Below are 19,340 nucleotides of genomic sequence, written 5' to 3'. Positions count from 1 at the left end.
AGTTTTGGTAGGATTAACATAACCCACTTTCAGGAGGGCGGGAGGAGTTAATGTTTCTGGAATGTCTGCAATGTGACAAGAAGTGTTCTGGGTTCTGTAGAGACATCTTTTCCTTAACTCCTCCCTTCAAGGTAAATACTATTATCCTCATTTTGCAAAAGAAAAGCCAGGCCCTTGGTCCCCAGGTACCTGCGGGGACTTCCTGTGTCTGGGGTCCCACAACACTTCCCACCTGAGACTACACATGAAAACAACTGTTTCCAGCAAACATGGAAACAAAAAAGTCTAGCCCCTCATGCAACTGCATGAAGGATCACTGTGATGCTGTGCTTTTGTGTACCACACAGATGAGCACTCAAGGCTTAAATGTAAGTTCAACAAGTTAGTCCATTTTGTACGAAAAACAGAGAGGTTTCCTTTTCTCAATGCAGAAAACAATTATTCTCTTTCAAAAAAGTACAATGAGAATTACTCCAGTCAACACGTGGAAGATAGTCAATGCACTAATTAGTAGGTTGTGGCCAGGAGCACATTCTTAAGCAGTCAAGGAGAAGCAAACTGAAGAAGGCACCTTCCACTAGAAGTCTTCTGTAACTTATAGTTACAGCACGGAAAGAGGTCCTAAAATCCTTGGTACTTAGCTATGTAAATATGAAAATACTGTTACATTCAAAATAGGAATTCCAGAAACCTATTAGCGTTAATGTGAGTAAATAACTGTTCCTTTGTGGATGGCAAAAGACGTCCTCTTCAAAAAAAAAAAAAAAAAAAAAAGTCCGTTCACTCTGAAAGTGAATCTCTCTCCAGGTGGCCTAGCTCCCTTTCTAATTACCTAAACTGTAAGGTGTGTAGATGCGATTTTAAGTATCTTCTACTTCCTCTAAACAGAGATGAGGTGAAAGAAGTTTGGCCTTAGACCAATGCAGAAATGTTTCGTTGGTTGTCTCCACAAGTGATTCTCTTTTAATGAATACTGTAAAAATGTCTTTTCAGAGTAGTTGTTCTTTTTTAAATATGAAGTACTACCTGAATTAAGTAAGCCCAGGGAATACTTTTTATCAGCTTAATCATTACCAAAAAATGAGGTTTGTAGCCAGCAACATTAGCAGGACAAATTTATTTATAACAAATGGCTTAAATGTATAGATAAAAAATGCCTATTGATACTGTCAGGGCTTCTTGCAATTTGACAGATCAAATCTTATTTTCATTCTTAAACCCCATGAAGAAGTGATATCACTGACTTGCATTCACTAGTGAGCAAATTGATTAATCCCTCTCTATAGAAATCTCAACTCTTGATTACAACTATCAGACGTTAAGCAGCATTATTCTAGAGTGACAACACTTGACAAATTCCCCAACCATTTTTCTCAGCTTTTGTGGCCCTGCTAGCTTGTATTAACCCTGATGAAAAATTAATTTCCCTTATCTTCTTCTAAACCCCAAAATCCAAATCCGCCAAACTGGCAACTCTTTCTGTAAAGGTATTATGAAAACCTCTAAAAGATTAATTGCATGTCTTCAGGTGACATTAAATTAATTTCTGTACTCATGACAGACATTTGATACTCCGTACTGAGAGGACAGATAACATTGTCAGGACACACACAAGGACAGTGGTTAGGGTCCCAGGGCAGCCTCTTATGAATTCTCCTTCCGATAAGGCCCACTTCACTGTCATGGCAATGCTGCTGATCTTACAGCCCACAGACCGCACGGAACAGGTTTCTATTAACTGCAACAATGCCATGCCTGGCCCTGTAATCTTTAGAAAAAAAGCTCACTCAGAATCTGGACAGTAAATGATATGCATGCTACATGAAGTTTCTAAATATAAATACATTTAAGGGTCTATTTTGTCTTTGAAGACCACTGTTTCAAGGAGAAAAGGTAGAAAAAAACAAACAGGCTAACATTTTTTTCCAGGTCTCTAGGTCAATTACCTAATTAATTAAACTGTTGCAACAGAATAGGAAGTAAGAATATTTTACACCTCTGCAGTGTCCCTGGATTCTCTGCAATCAACGATCCTTACATATAGTAAGGATGCAAAACAGGTAAACAACTCAAGTCTAAAATGCTTCCCGTAAACTTATAGTAATGGGTCCCACATGAGTTGAAGTGAAGCAAAACCCACAAGGTCATAGAGACAAGGCACACAGACCACATAAGTGCCTGGGACTCCTGAAGTAAAAGGATCTGAATGCATACACAGTGGCTTTTACGATATGGGGCTAACAGGACACCATACCTTGAGTGCCTCCCTCCCCACCATTCTACCTTTCTGACATGAGTCAGGTTTGGGGAAATCTTTAAAAACCAAAGTTAACTGGCCTTTGAGGCCCTGAGCCTCTGGCGGCTGGCCAGGGAGGGGAGGATGGACCTCCTGCCCCAGGACTCTCCCACCTCTCTTGCATGAATATGTATATGAATTATTTCTGATTCAAACATTTATTTTACTCCCCAACATCATACCCCTAAAAAAAAAAACCCAAAAACTAACATAGACTGATTCATTACAACCAATTTCTGTCCTCTAATGAACAATTGATGATTTTGCCCAAATTTAGTGGTCACAATGTTTAAGAATGCTTTAAAAACCGTTTCTCTGAAAGTTATTAATTCTGTCCACTAAAGCATTTTACAGCTCTTAAAAACAACTATTTATATATGATAGTTTCTCCTCGGAAGTTTCTGGAATATACATATTCTCAAACACTTGACTAATCAGAATTTATGCCCGAAGTCTCTTCCTCTCTTCCGCTAGCTGCCTTCAGGTCCTTTTGCTGCTTATGAGCACCTGACACAGAGAAAGGACTCAGCAATCAACGAGGCCCTCCTGCCCCACCCAGAAGGACAGAGCCAGCAAGGCAAGAGTCTGGGCTAACCCTCACCCCCCGCCTTCCTGGCCCCCTCACCTGGGTTAAAGGAGCCTCTCCTACACTCAGTTTCCTTGATAGTCTGGTCTTCCCAGAACCCTTCTATCACAACTGAATGGCAGCTCTGTCCGCTCGTACCTCACTTCCCACCTCCCCCCAACTCATTTCTTCCTGGCCCTCAAGCACATCTCAGCTCCCAGAGCCTGCCTGACACTGTGGCAGGAAGTTAGCTGCTGCCAGAAATCAAGCCAGTCAGGAGAGCTGCGCCCTCTATGCTGGTGAGGCAGCTCAGCACAGCTCATGGGGTGTCCTCCACAGCATGGGACACGCCCTGCCCTGGCTGGGGCTCCACACAAGGACACCAAGGTCCTCACACACACACCTGCCACTCGACACAACCCAAAAAGTGCCAAACAGTATGTACCATATAAGCCCATTCTGTACACTGGATAAAGGAGTTTTTGCAAGGGAAGCGCAAATGTGAGCATGAAAAGAAGACCAGAGGAATTAGGAACAAGGATTAGCGCTATTTTTGTTTTTCCCCATTTTTCTAACGGGTGCTGTCTAAATGTCTACAACAAACAGCTATTACTTTTATAATCAGAAGTATTCACGGAAAAAACAGTTCTAATTCCTTCTTTGACATTTCATTAAAAAAAAAAAAAAAAAACATACACAATGTCCAAGTTTTTAAAGGGAGAAGATACTTTCCCAATTACTTCAACAAATTTTTAAAAATAATTTATAATGTTCCTGAAACTATCCTAAATCCTGGACACAAAAAGTGAACAGAAGAACAAGCCCAGCCTCAGTGAGGAGCAGTAAGGAGACAGCTCCGCAAACCCGAGGCCATGCTCGGCAGGCAGTGAGTGCAGGACAGGCAGCCAGTGGGCCAGAGGCAGGAAGCAGGGCACTTCCAGAGAGCAGGAGGCAGTGAAGGTGACCAATCCCAACCCTTCCTTCTCTACGTAGGAGTTACAACAACTCCTCAAAGTGGGAGTCCCCTAAGGGTGACATATGGCTCCAGGAGGAACACTTCTGTCTCTAAATGCAACGCTCAGGAGCTGTACCTATAACTTCCTGTGTATTAACGTCAAAAGTAGAGCCTCAAAAAAAACCCAGCAAGTTATGACTAGTTTAGAAATATGTTTTTAAAAAATGAGGTTCAAGTACTAGTTATACCTCTGCTAAAACTTTCCAATGGCTCCCAGGGCTCTAACAATCAAGATTTGAGACCTAGAAGAGCCCGTAAAACCCGTGTCCAGACTTACTTGCTCTCTGCTCTCTGGCAAAACTGGCCTTCCTATAGCTAGAAAACTGTCCATAACTTCCCGGCCATAGGACCTTTGTCTGTGCTCTCCCCTATCTGCCTAGAAGGCTCTTTCCTTTTCCCCTGCCCTCCTTGCTTCACCTCTACACTCAAAGTCACTTCTCTAGGTCTCCCTATCTTACTTCTCACAACACCTGTCAGGGGCTGCTTTTACCTGCATTCATGACACATCCTGAGCTTGCGCAGCACCTGGTCTATTGAGCACTTCCTACTTGCCCTATGCAGCTCACGCAGATGCACACAGGGCTCCTCAGCCCCAAGGTCTATCCAGTGGACAAGCTCTACCACAGCTGCCCTGCTCATGAACGCTAGCACCAAGGCAGAACCTTTACCCCAAGAGTGACATGAAGAAGTGACAGTGCCTCCTAGCAACAGCTGCCAATAAGCCTTACCAAAGCGTGCACTAAACAGAACAAAACGCAGAACTACAACTTCGGATCCCTGCACGTGCCAAGTCCACCTGGCCCCTGCCATGGATGGGGAGGAGCCCTCAGAGACCCACCGCGCCACTCCCTCACCTTCCTCTTAGTATCATGCACCTCAGTCACTGCCAAAAAAACATGCCTTGGCTAGCCTCCTTGTCCCAAAACCCTCATTTTTACTATTTAAATGGTGACCACGAATTCCCTCAGAATTCTCACATAGAACAATTCAAAAAATAAACTCTATACAGCAAAAAGTGTACTTTTTTCATGTCAACAACCTGTTACATGAACGTACTATAAACAGAATTTCTTTCTGATCCATCCTTCTGCCTTTGGAACTGCCTGGAGGGCTGGGCATGTGCGGACAGGGCCCAGAGCAATGATCCTCAGGGAGCACACCTGGCGCCTGGCTCTCCACTACAGGGGGCTGAGCAGACAAAGTCCAGCGTGAGCCTGATCATCTTCTGGCACCAGATGTAAAGACGTGTTCAAAGAGTGATGGAGACACATCAACAAACAGAGCCAGCCTGAAGTGGCTCTCACCAGCCAATCCAGGACAATTCAAACATCAAAACCAACAATGACAGTAACAGTTCACTGGATAAAATAAAAGTCCATAAGCCCATATTACTCTAAATAAAAGCAGCAATAAGAAAGCAAGAGAAAACAGAAAGCTATTACAGTAAGCATACAGAGTGAGTGCTGGTGGGATAAACACACCAGGGCTTGCTATAAATGGTGGAAATCTGACAAGAAATGAGATGCTTCCACAGTCTCAAAGTATCTTCTCATAAAGTACTTATCAATTATAAAGTGTAGGATTGTAACCCTAGGGAGAGAGACCTGGTAAACACCACCTTGCTCAAGTAATCCCAGCTGCCGACACTGGACAGACACATCAGGTGCCCCCCCGACAGGACCCACAGAGGACACGATGTCCTTCCGTGGGGTTCCCACCCAAAGCGCACAACCTGCAAGTCTGCATGAGGAGAAGTAAGAGAATCCCAAATTGAAGGACATGTGACAAGATAATCAGCCTCCCCTTTTTAAAAGTCAAGAGCAAAACACACAAAGGCAGAGGCACTGTCCCAGAGTCGTGGGGACTATAAATACAACACACTGTGCTGCGCCGGGGACGAGAGAGGAATGCTGTGTCCACACGGAATCTCCCAAGTTCTGATGTGGGTACCTGTGGCTGTGCAAGAAGGCAGCCCACTGCTCAGGAGATGTGGCAGGTGTGGGAGTGTGAGCGAGGGTAGAGAGCAACAGCGGCAACGCGAACATGACAAAACAAACTGGTGAATCTGATAAAGGGTGTGCAGGAGTTCCTTATACTATTTTTGCAACTTCTCTTAAACTGTAATTACATCAGAATAATATGTCCTCCACCGAACACAGAAAATCAGGTCTGTACATGTTACCTCTCCTACCAGCTCCCTACAGAAATCTGACAGTAACTTCTGAGCAGGGAGGAATCTACAAGTACAGTCCAACCCCCAAAAGCAAGCTCACAAAAATAAATTGGGACCTTTCGCAAGCAGCATTTTGACAGCCTTTTAAAAATAAAATACAAGAGTATCACAATTGGACAGCTGGCTTTCCTGCTGAGACATTCTGCACTTCTCCCATTTCTCTGTGTGGCCAGCAGAACAAAGGACTGTTTACTTAATTTGCTGCCAAATCCTTAAAAATTTTATTACCTCAATCAGAATAAAGCCACTGAATCCAGAGTTTGCTTTCATTTTCTTAAATAGCACTAGAAACTCCTGCTCTGAATAAGCCACTGCTCCTGCCTTGGTCACCAAATAAAGGGTTGGTGGCCCTGGAGCTGCTCCCAGGGGCCAGGGCCTTGCACAGCTCCTTACCCCTGCTACCGTCTCAAGCCCCCAGCCAGCCTGTGGGAGCACGCCACACTCTCTGGAGGACACTGGGGCCTGCTGGGGCCACGAACCAAGGCTACCTGAAACCACAACCCAACATGCCCTAACCTGGACGCCAAGCTAAGCCCTGATTAAACTCCTTAATGAAGGAAGTGCCCATGACACATGCTTGTTCTAATTCTTTTTTTCTGGGGTGTGATCACAAAGGATGGCTGGATGACTATAATAAGTTTACACTGAATAAACACTTTATATTTTTGTGTTTGCTCTGATATTACTTAAATGGATTTTCTGCATTATGAATAAAATTATGATTTAAAAAGACTGCTCTTTTGGTTTCTGAAAATTAAATACTTAAATTAAGTAGCTTTCTGAGAAATGAGCAAATGGAAAATATTTCCATATTTTCAGTAATAAAAAGGAACCATTCCATCAAATATAATTCTTCAGACAGATTACTTACATATAAGAAACACTCAGAAAGGAATATTAAGTTGTTCTGAAAGTATTCAACAATATTGAACACTCTTCATGAACTGCCACTTTACACAAACTTGCTCCTTTTGTAGTCTCATGTAGCAAAGCTAGACAACAAAATATGAGTGGGAAAACTAAAATTCATGCATATATCGATGAGGCTCACAACAAAGGTCTCTAAATTTAAATAGCAAATTCCCCTAGTTCTCACCCTAGTGCTTTATATATAAAATGTGACCTAATCTGATTTCTACGGAAATGTTCAAAGGTTCATCTAGAGCACATGGCAAGTTACAGCTGCACAGAGCTAGTAGACACCATCCCTCACTCCGCCGGGCCAGGGGCCCTGTGTTACCCACATGGTAAGGTTCTAGAAGGGGAATGATGGAAACCCAGCAACTCTCCAGTCCGTTATTCAGAGCTGCTGCTATATGCCAATCCCAACACTTTTCTCCTACTCTAGAATCCTCATCACTCTCCAGTCACTAGTACTTGTGGTTGACAAGAAAAATGAAACCTAATCATCTCCCTTCTTCTAGAAGCCCCCACTAAAACTTTTCCCTATTAATTCTCTATTAATACGCACTTACTGGAAACAGTAGAATATTATCTCTGATGAAGAATTAAGTAACACTTTGGAACAAGGCAGCAGTAAAAACTGTTATAAATACTAGTAAAGAACCTCAGCTCTACCAATCAGTAGCTGGGTGGCTCTAGGGTACTAACACAACCTCTGAGACTGAATCTACTCACCTATAAAACAGGAATCAAAGTATCTACCTCACAAAGATGCTCTGAGGCTATGCTAAACATAACGGTAAGCCAGATGACTATAGGGCATGAAATCACAGACTGCATTCCTGAAGGGGGCCTTAGGAGCATGCCCAAAAGAAAGCAGGCTATGCATGGAGTGACCTCCATGTGCTAAAAGGCTCATTCACTCATTTCCACAATTCTTTTATAACCGCGTCCACAGTCTGGGGACCTGGAGACTGGGGTTCAGAGAAACAAACCGACAGCTCAGGGTCTCAGAGGATGGGTAACACACGCCTACCCAAACGAGGGTCCTCCTCACACAGAGTCACACTGTGTACGTGTCGCACAATCACAGACAGACAGAAGTACTCAGTCCTGGCGAGGGAGGGCCTCCACCGCTACCTTTCATGAAAGGAATTCCACAGCGACCAACCACCAAGAGGATGCCCACAGAGGGCCCCCAATGAAAGTGAAGAACCACTGTGAGCTTTACCATGACTCAGTTGCCACAATGGTGAGAACCAGTATCAACAAAGAATTTTTATTCAATTCTTTTTGAAAATGCTTCCTATGCCCATGATACATTAGCTATAACAAAGAGAAAGGATATAAAAGGACTAGAAATTCCCTTATACTGATTAGGGTGAACTAAAATCACTTTAAAAATAATATAATAAGGGATCCCTGGGTGGCGCAGTGGTTTGGCGCCTGCCTTTGGCCCAGGGCGCGATCCTGGAGACCCGGGATCGAATCCCACGTCAGGCTCCCGGTGCATGGAGCCTGCTTCTCCCTCTGCCTGTGTCTCTGCCTATCTCTCTCTCTCTCTCTGTGTGTGTGACTATCATAAATAAATAAAAAAATTAAAAAAAAATAATATAATAAAAAGAAAGATTAAAAAAACAACAACCATCTTAAGACTTGGGCTTGTTCATATTTTTAAAAACCCAATTTAATATAATCCAAAGATAAATTGTTTGATTATAAATAATGAAATACGGAAAATAATAAAAGAGAACTCCATATTGATTCAGAATCGCCTCACAGGTAAAAGTACACCTAGAGAAACCTAATTAAGTTTTAAGGTATTTCCAATTCTGTATGTCAGAATAAGAGTTCCAAGACACTTTTGCTTTCCTTACAATCCTATGGATACCTATCTGAAATGTGATCACTGCCAGACCATATTCTAGCATGGCACTGTATACTGCCATAGTCCTGTGCCCTGTCTGGAGACCAAACAACAGAACTAGAGGAGGCGATTGAATGCAAAGAATAATTTAATTGCATATATCTGATGCCAGTTTAGGTTAGAAAGAAGTAAAGGAAACAAAACTGACTCTCTCCAGAATAATCTCTCTAGGAAACCTTATAAATACACTATATTGTGCTTCTGTACTAACAGGATGTACAGAAGTCCCGCGCTCACAACAAAACACAAGAACATCAACAGATGAGATGTTTTTACCTGAAGTGCATAAACAACACTAAGCTGGCTGTGCTAATAAGCCCATCAGAACCTTGCCAGGGCGCTAGCCAAGTCCTGGGTAGCCGAGTCCCAGGCACTAATACCATGGCCTGCGGAAGAAAGAGAGCACCAGCAGGGGCAGAAACAACAGCCCCAGGAGATGCGAGCTCACCCATCACCTAATGAAATGGTTCCCTCCTCCCACCACCCACACAATTACGAACATGTTCTCTTAAGGATAGTCCTATCCACACACACAAAAACCCAAGGCTTTCAGGGAAATACTATTTTTTCTGGTTCAGAGATACACCCAAGATGTATTTAATCCCTGGTAAATTGAAAGTTGTGAACATGCTACTGCAGGACTTGCTGGACTAAATTCTAAGATACAGAACATGTTGATTAAATAACTTAAAACTTGAAAATTAAAAAGAGAGCTAAAAAGTTGTTTCAAATTTTGGCAAATAGCTATTTTCACACAGAATTCCTGTTGTTTTTCTGTGTATTATAAAATTATACAGCATGATTCTGGGATACAGTCTAATAAAAAAAAATCTTTTTTTCCCCACTGGAAAAAAACAACAGCAAAAATTTAAGTAGAAAAATTCTTTTAAAGGATAAGTCCTTTTTAGTTTGAAAGCTGCCAGCGCCCTGCACCTCCCAGCTTACGAGAGGTCCTCAGTTTACACCAGCCACAGCAGCACATGGCACCAACCATCAATGCCATAGGGAAAAGGCCTACTCCCAACCTTAGCCCTCTGGCCCCCTGGCCCCTCCTTATAAGTTCTTAACTCAAAAAAAAATGAGACACTGACAAAGCCTGCCTAAAACAAGGTCAAAACAAAAGACCACAGATACCATGAAAACTGCTGAATGCTTGGGTTCTCGCCTAAAGAAAACAAATTCATAAAACGATAAAACAAGCTGATATGATAAAGGACATCTGCTTACCCAACACCTGAACCACAATGAATGGGGGGGGGGGGGGGGGGAACAGGTTTGAAAAAATATTACTGGGTCTGCTGAAGATGGAATTCCCAATTCATATTACTCTATCAGATTTTTCTCATATCACGTGAAAAAGTCACACTTTACAGACCAGGAAATAAAAGCAATAAAACTCAACTCATTAAACTACTAGCAATGAACTGTTCCTACTCCAGCACGGCAATGATCCTCTACGCCCCCCACCAAGTGCACAAGGGACCATGCCAGTCAACATCCTCTGGTTTAGGTGGTCTGCTCTGACCACCCGCATCCCCAGCTCTTCACTTCCTCAATGCACAATAGAGAGGGTGCATAGGCGGAGCACTGCTCCAGGGCATGGCCCACCCTGACACAGACAGTTGGCCATGGCACAGGTGAGTCACCCCCTGTGGGCAAGTCAAGAACATGTGGCAGGGCGAGAAAGCATGGATTCTACAGAGCTACAGAGCACTCCCTGATGGAGAATCTTCCGCTGTGCGAGTCTGTCTGCAGCAACTGCGTTCCTAACTTCTCTAAACCCAAGGACGGTGCCCCACTGAATATGATCTATAGGGGGAACCATCCAAAAGGAAAACAAAGGAGGTGTGCTCCACTCCTGAAAACCTGCAGTAAGACCATACAGGACTTTCTTGAGAATCCTGTCGATTTTTTTTTTTTTTTCAACAAGGGAGATTAGCTTGACAAAGGAGACAGAAAACAGTCTCCGAAACAACGCTGCTTAAAAGGAGCCACACAACACACACGCCTGCCCCCCACCCACCACTGCTCACTGAATCTAAAGCTACACACAACAGATAAGTATACTTGTTTTGTGGCAAAGGAAATTTTATTTTTAAAATAAACTTGATGGTTTTGTCACAGATTATCTATAAAAGTAAGCTAAAACTGCAAAACATCTACCATGGGGACTGTCACACTGGCCTTGCTTTAAGACCCCAGACAGACCATGGAAACACAGGGCTCAGTGGAAAGGAAAATCGCAATGACAACCCTTGCACCCAACTGTGAGTAGTATGGAGGGCTGGACCACATGATTGCAAGTGAGGCAGTTATAACTTCCCTTTCTGCAAGAACCTTCCTTGGGAATGGGGACATTCTGAGTGAAGCACAGATTCCAAGAGGCACCAGTTACCTCGTCAACTTACCCCGCCTGACAACTTAATCACCCTGACCTTGGAGCTGACGTGCGGCCCATCTCCGCCGCCGCTGTTTGCCCGGTGCATGACAGTCCTTTTCGCGCCGGGCTTGGCGTCCGGGGGCCGGCCCTGCAGGGACGCCACTCGAGCGGTCTGTGAGGGGGGTGGCGGCCCCTCCCCGTCCGCAGGTTTTACCTGCAGGACCTTGTGCTGAGCTGGACTCTGAGGTACGGTTCTGGCCTGTCTCAAATGTTTCAATGGTTTCATCTGTTGTCCTTGATACTGCATGTTAGCACCAGATGGCACAAAATTTGATGTTTTGGGCTGAACATTTGAAACAGTGACATCTTGGTTTTTCACGAGAAGTCTGTTTTTCACATTTTGTCTGACCTGTGCACCTGGGAAGGGTAACAGTGGGTTTCCATTGGTGGGCAACGGTGAAGCCGCCTGCTGCTCCTGCTCTGCCGCGGTGGGGGGCAGGTGGAGCTGCTGCTGCTGGGCCAGCCTCTCAAGCAGCTCTTTCTTCCTGGCACCTGCCTGCTGCTGCCGGCGCAGCTCCTTCTGCTTGAGGATCTCTTCTCGGAGGCGCTTCTGTTCTTCTATCTTCAAACGATACAACCTCGTCTCTTCGTCTTCATCGGGAAACTGCAAAAGAAAATGGGCCTGCTTTACCACAGAGCCGAAGACAATGGTGGCCATCCCAGGTCAGCACAAGACACTGAGAAAATAAATGCACCTTCCCAAAACGCTTAATTCTGGATCAGAAAGAAGCCATTCAAAATCTGCTTATAGACTTTAAGTGTAACTCCTTCCTCTGGGGAGGGAAAAAAAAATCACACACAGCTAAAGCTAATTTGGAAAATCTTATCAGAATATTAAAAATGAAATAATGTAAATTTCTACTCATTTACAAGTTTGAAACCAATTAAACTATTCATTTAAGATATCAAAATATGTTTCGAATGGAAATGGCAACAGTAGGCAGACCGTGCTGTCACACAGGTTTTATCTGGCTCTTCTCTGACGAACCAACAAAAGGTGGGTATAAATGACCTGAAAGGGCCTGATTAGAACTATTGATTTTTCGTACAGAATTTTCAGCCTGATCTCAAACTCATTTGTCACAGAATAATTGGTTATAATGAACAGCACAAGTCAATCTCTCTGACCTTGAACTCATGCACCCTTCACAGAATCAAAATGCTGCCAATTGCAGTATTGGAATATTAATGGTATATAAGGAATGCTTTAATATGCCAGCCCCAAACCATTCTGAAAGTCTATCCAAAAAAATCTTTGAGAAAGTTCAGTAACTTTTATAAAAAGCATCCAATGGGGAAAGTTTGTTAAACGTTAAGCATTTGTCAAAAATTATAATTAAAAAAAAAAAAAAATCACAGATATCCTCAACCAGAGATCCTTTACAAAAGAACATAATAGGATTTAATTTCTTCATAATTCAGCTGTTAACAAATAAGCCTTAAGACTTGGGAATTAAGACCAAAAGGCAACTGAGGCGTCCATGGGTGCTCCTAGAGCCCACATACTTGACCTACAGGCCATAGAGCCGGGTCTCATCAGGACTCCTCAGCATTTCAGAAGTCATTCCAACCAACTTGGTTACCTCATTTCAAAGTCTAGGACAGACCTGAAAGGGCAATTCTGAAGACAGATAGATGAGGGCCTTTAGGGAAGCATCCAGAGCAAGAGAAAGTGTTAAAGGAAGACAGATAAATAGTAATACGTGGACAACAGTTCAAAAGGCTTAGGGGCCAGAGCTTTCAGGGAGCAGCAGACTGCGGGGGAAGAAGCAGGTCTTGAGTGCCCACTGCCTCAACATGGGAATCATTTATATTCACTAGGATTCTCCCCAAGCAATCAAGAGAAATTAAAATATGTTCAAAAAAAGTGAAAATTAAAGAAAATATATGTTCAAATACATAGGAAGAAATACCTCTAGGTACATTTGTTCTTTATTATATCATTATCAATTGGGTGAACGTAACACAATAAACCACATTTACCTAAGGAAAACAAATAGAAGACTTTTTAAAAATAGTTTTACTCTTGGTCCCATTTTATGTGTACACAGAATTAAAAGTGAATACATGAAGACATTCAATTTATACTAGGACTACCTGCAAATTTCACTTCATATACAAAGCATCTGCTTGATTCCACAGAAACTTCCTCAGAAGCCTGCTTAAATCCACTGCTGTCAAGAGGATCGCCACAAGTGGCTAATGGTGTGCCTCAAGCTTATTTTCCTCATTTTATCCAGGCACTGTTACTATAAAAACAAAGTGCTGTGTGACTTAATTTTTCTGACCCGATCGGGTTACACATACAAGGTTCCTATAAAGAATATAAGCAGGATAAAATTTTTAGCATAAATTTCTTTTTATGAACTACCCCAGTCCACTTGTAAACCTACCTAATTTTTTCATATATTGATCTCAAAACCAAAAAACTCACCCTTCTTCTAATATGATCTTAGTATATTATACAGTTAATTCTGTACCTTTGCCTTGTGTTTACTTCCTAGTGGTAACATTACATTGCCACTGCTGCAAGAATTTTTTAGGAAAATCTGGGCGCCTAGGTGGCTCAGCTGGTTAAACGACTGACCCGTGATTTCAACTCAGGTCATGATCTCAGGGTCGTGAGTTAAGAACCCTAAGTGAGGATTGGGGTTCTCTCTCCCTCCTCCTCTGCCCCCGCCCTTCCATGTGTTCCCTCTCTAAAAAACAAATAAATAAATCTTTTTTTTTAAAAAAAGAAAAGATTTGTTAGGAAAATCTGACTCCACCCCCCAATTTCAACAGAAAGATAACAGATTATGAAAACGTGACTTATTCTCTCATGCCTATATTATCTAAGGAAGTTCTTTAAGCTGGTATTCTTTCATTACATTATGTTAATAAATGATACAAACTTACTATACATTCTACATAGTTTTTAAAAATATTGGTGTAACTTCTATTATCCTGATCTTTTCCCATATCCCAGAGCACTGCTAGCAATGGTGGCCCCTCCCAGGGCATGCCTATGAACAGTAGACTCCTATGCATGGTTAAAACCTATGTCTCACAGATACTGCTCAACTGCTGCTGCATCTGTATTTCTAGGGAGCAGCCTTGGATGGAATCCCTATAACACGGAAGCATCAGGCAAACAGATCCAATAATTTGCTATCCCCCTAGAAGATAACAGTTCTACAGCATCAACTACAACTGCACAAATACAGAAACACAATCTAATATCATAAACCCCTGAGGATAAAAGTATGTCTTACATGGACATGGCTGTTAGGTTCAAGAAAGAATCTAGTGGTAAAAAAGTGAAGATTTTATGAAAAACTCAATGGATAAGAGTAAACTAAGAGGTACAAGTTGATTATATGGCTTCCTGTTTGAGATCAAATATTTTTAAATCAAAACGATCTTACCTCTGGTTCTGTTTTTGCTTCCTCTTTGGGTTGAACCACAGGGCTGACTGGCTTGACTTTGGCTTCAGTCTTGCCCTGTGCGCTCCGGGGCCCACCTCCTGGCCTCGTGGGCGGTGACGTGCTGGCGAGAGGCTTTACTGGAGCTGCAGGCGTGGACGAACAGCGGCTGCTACTCATCTCCATGACGTGCGACGGCGCTATTGGCAACTCGCGCAGATTACTGTTTCTTGGAGCAGTTGGCTGCATTTGCTGCATTGGCCGTTTGGTTACATTCTGAGAAGTTGTATTCTATTACAAGAAGACAGAAATTCAAATTACAATGGGATAAATGGGAGAAAGAACGTTGAAAGGCAAATTATTAGATAACAATATTGTTAAAAATCATTTTAATTAAGAAAGGACTTCTCCTCCTGGGGTGGATAACTTTCCTACGGTGAACACTTTTTTCCATGTGTGAATGTTCCTGCTCTATGGGGCAGCACATATTACCATTGAGGATTAGGACTGGCCAAGGTTATCATACTTGCCTATAGACAGGCTCCTCCTGAATGGAAATTATGCCAGGGGGCTGCAGATTGGTGCCTTAGTATGGGGATTGACATTTGTCACAGAAGTGATAGGGCTCACAAAGGCTTACTGGCACTTTTACTGGGCCCCCTAAATTTAAGGTGGAAGAAAATAAGCAATAAGTCAGTATCCTAAGAAAAACTACATCTTCCAAGAGAAACATCTTCAAAACTTTTATTTGAGAGGAAATTCATAGTCATGTTCATCCCTGGGATTCGCAACAGAGACCCAGCACCTAGAGGAGCTTACAGGTAGGAGGAATGGCTGGGAGAGACTGAGCTCTGAGAGCACCAGGTCAATATTTATGGGTGCAAGGCAGGGGGTGCAGTCCACCACTATTCAAAGAAAGTGAAGCCTAAGTTACAATGCACCTATCCGTAAGTCCCTCCTCCATTCTTATATCATGTTAGTCTCAATGTTACTTTAAGAAAGAAAGAGAGGCTGGTATGAGAAAAATTGAAATTAAAAGCAGCTAAGTTATATGCCTGAAGCTCCAGGTCAAAGGGACTCTGTACTAAAGGGAAAACCCAACTAATTCACCTTGGCCAAGCAGAATATCAGCCTCCTTATGGAGTTATTTAATGGACGACAAGGCAACAGTAATGTCTTGTGTTTGTGAAGCAATGCACATTTCCTCGTTTCCTTCGATGCAAGATGAGCCTGTACCCTCACAACTAAACGTACTGTTCATCTCCCACCATTAAATATAGGCTTGCTGAAGGCAGGAAATTGGTCTCCTGTGTTCACTGCTGCATTCCCAGGAACTGGAATGGCTTCTAGCAACAGAGGCTGGTCAATCAATTCTTCCTGAATTCCTTTACTGATTTATTCAGAGCCCAAGGAGATTCAGACAATCCAGCCATCAAACAGGAAGCTACTGGCAAATATTTGCTCAAATAATGTGTCCACAAATAATACCATCTATCGCGGTGAGAATATCTAGATATGTATGTGTAAGATAAAGTAAGAAGGTGTCAATGCAGTGTTTCAGGCACAAATGGGACGTACTAATCTCTGTTGTCAAGAAAATATATTTCCTCACCATTTTTTTAAACATACACACGTTTCAGTACTTCAATCAGGAGTGGAGGGCCTCCCCCACCCCCCACCCACGGAGACATCAAATACCGAGGGACACTCACATGCCTCAGCCCCTGGCGCTGGGGGCACTGCATCCGGCCACTGCTGGGTGGAGGCTGGGCCGCCTGAACATGAGGCCTGAACTGCGGCTGCGACGACATGGGCATGAGTGGTGGGGGCGGCACAGACAGGTGGTGGTGGTGCTGTGGCTGGTGTGGCGGCTGTGGAGGTGGCTGGTGCTGTGGGGGTGGCTGCAGCGGGGGCTGGTGCTGTGGCTGCAGGGGAGGCTGCTGCTGTGGCTGTGGCTGTGGCTGGTGCGGAGGAGGCAGTGGAGGATGCAGGGGCCCCTTCCATGCCAAGGAGAGAGAAACAGTTTGTGAATGTAGGTACTAGTGATGCTCCCATTCAGCCATCCCCTTGAAAGCCAAACACCAGAACCACACAGGGGCACTAGAATTTCACTTTACATTGGTTGACAGAGGTAGTATGATCTTTAATGCAATAAAAAGCCAAAGCTGTTTTCATACACTTTATATTTGCTCTACATCCTCTTAATCCCCAAATTCCAGGAACTTGTTCTAGTAAATGACTAAGGATGCAAACCAACACAATGTCAGGGATGTTGCCTGCATCTTTGGCTGGGATACCGAAGAACTGAAACCAACAAACGTGTCCAAAGAATGGCGGCTGCCATAAAACGTAAAAGTGTGCAGCATTTCTCCCATAATGCGGCGGAAGGTAACTGAGGAACAGGAGATCCTGACCCTGTGTTAACTCGCACAAGAGCAGGGTGCCCAGGGTGCTCAGGGCACAGGAAAGCACAAGGATCCAAATGTTGCCGATGACCACTCCCAGATGATGGGATTTCTTAACTTCCTTTTTAAATACTTACCTACACTTGAATAATTCTGCAACGAAGATATATTTGTCATCATTTTTAAAAAAAGAAAAATGAAGGAACATTTTATCCTACTTTAACACCCAAAATAATAATTTTTCTTTTTTTTAACTTTCAATAGTCTACAGGTTTCTAAATAGTTAATTCAAGTATCCCATCATTCTGTATTTTATAGTAAGCTTACATCTGAGCAGAATCACACAGAGCAAGAACAATCTCATAGACGCTCCAAGTCCCCCCATGAAACACAACCTAAAGCAGAGGGCACTCAAATCTTTCAAATAACAGAGGAATGGCAACACAGTTCTCCCACGCAAAGAACCTATCTGCAGCTACATTTTACAGGAACATAATCCAACAAAAAAACTTCTATTTCCACTGGTAAACCTTTCAGGAATCTTGCAATGATATGCAACGTATTATCAAAACACGTCCTACCTTTATTAGCAGTATCACCTTTAAAAAATCTGAAAATTTTTTTCATTTCCCCAAAAAATGACAATCACTTTTTCCATTTCTTCTTTGAAGGGAGAAAAATAGTATTATCAACAAAGTTGTCTTTAGTAAGTAGTATATTTAAAATTAAACCCTTATTCTTTAATCTCTACAGTTTAGAAGACTCTAAGGGAAAGAAGAAACTTCATCTTATGAAACAAAGAACCAGAGCTCCAGGAGCAACCCTCCTCCATGGAGCCTGCCAAGATACATACCTGCAGGTTAGGCTGTGCATGCGTGGGCAGAAAGGGCTGGCCCGGGCCAGGCAGGAAGGGCTGCCGAGGAGGGATGAAAGGCCGCGTGGCCGCTGAGCCAGGCTGGCTGAAGTGCAGGATCCCCACTGGACCCGGCGGCTGGAGGGTGGGCCTGACGGGCCTCTCCCTGGGGAACACAGGCTGCTGTCCCTGCTGATTAAATGCTGGTCCAGGCTGAGTGAACGGTAAGGGACTAGGAGTGGGCACTGGGTGGGTGCTGCTAAGAAGTGTGGGGGGTGGTGGCGGCGGAGGGGGGCTTCTCTGTTCTAGAAAGAGATGGCTTGGGAACCTCGGTTCACCTGAAACTGAGAGATAGGCCACATGAGCCTCTATTGTACACAACACACCCGTCACACAAGAGCAGTTTTATGTATCATCCTACTGGGAAAACAAGTTACAAGTGGTGGACAGGATGTGAATGTTTGAAAAGAATGCTACATTTTACAACTTATTTCTAGATTGCTTCATTACTCATTTTCTATGGAGACTGCCTCACAAATTGTATGAGATTCTCACATTGCAGGCACCAACAATGTCCAATTTTAGCACTGAAATGAAAGAAGTGCTCCAGTACAAAAATCTGGCACTCTTAACAAAAATCTCCTATTAGAAGCTCAATCCTGTTTAAAACATCAATGTGTCAGGAGCCTGGGTGGCTCAGTGGTTGAGCGTCTGCCTTTAGCTCAGGTCATAATACCCAGGGTCTTGGGATCGAGCCCTGCATCAGGCTCCCTGCAGGGAGCCTGCATCTCCTTGTGCTTCTGTCTCTGCTTCTGTCTCATGAATAAATAAAATATTAAAAAATAAAGTAAAATAATAAAATAAATAAAATAAAATAAAATAAAATAAAATAAAATAAAATAAAATAAAATAAAATAAAAATGAACATCTCTAGGCACATCACCCAATATGACTTTGCTCCATGAGTCTGCAAGGTCCTTTACCTCCTAAAAAGAAAGGGTCTCGCTCCTGTGGCGGGGGTGGGGCTCTCCACTGGTCCTGGAGAGGGAGTCGTGGGGGCTGGCTGAAATTACTGGGGACAGGCCCAGGTGTATGCTGCGGGAACTCTGGAGGGCCCTGCAGAACAACCAGAAAACAGGATGAGAGGCAGAAAAAGTCTGCTTTTTCCAGAAGTGGATACATATATGGTTCCCACCTGAAAACATCAGTAACTGTCTCCCTTGGCCCCTCCCCTCACCAATATAATTAGAGGTTGTTACAAAGTAAGTGATCTTGCCATAATCAAACATCCAAATGCAG

General features: G+C 43.2%; 1 protein-coding gene across 5 annotated transcripts in view; it reads right to left on the bottom strand.

The window, feature by feature from the left end:
* RBM33 (RNA binding motif protein 33) overlaps positions 1-19,340 on the bottom strand; it is a 141,085-nt gene that overhangs the window by 21,440 nt on the left and 100,305 nt on the right. For all 5 annotated transcript variants that reach the window (XM_038559809.1, XM_038559810.1, XM_038559811.1 and 2 more), the window contains 5 exons: positions 19,025-19,157; positions 18,042-18,385; positions 16,496-16,780; positions 14,787-15,074; positions 11,348-11,983 (listed from right to left, as the gene is read on the bottom strand). In XM_038559809.1, the coding sequence (XP_038415737.1) occupies positions 11,348-11,983; positions 14,787-15,074; positions 16,496-16,780; positions 18,042-18,385; positions 19,025-19,157 (1,686 nt within the window). The remainder of the gene's footprint in view (positions 1-11,347; positions 11,984-14,786; positions 15,075-16,495; positions 16,781-18,041; positions 18,386-19,024; positions 19,158-19,340) is intronic.

This window comes from Canis lupus, chromosome 16, assembly GCF_011100685.1.
Source record: "Canis lupus familiaris isolate Mischka breed German Shepherd chromosome 16, alternate assembly UU_Cfam_GSD_1.0, whole genome shotgun sequence".
NCBI classification, from domain to species: domain Eukaryota; kingdom Metazoa; phylum Chordata; class Mammalia; order Carnivora; family Canidae; genus Canis; species Canis lupus.
The sequence above is the reverse complement of the archived record's forward strand: the minus strand, read 5'-3'. Positions and strand labels throughout refer to the sequence as shown.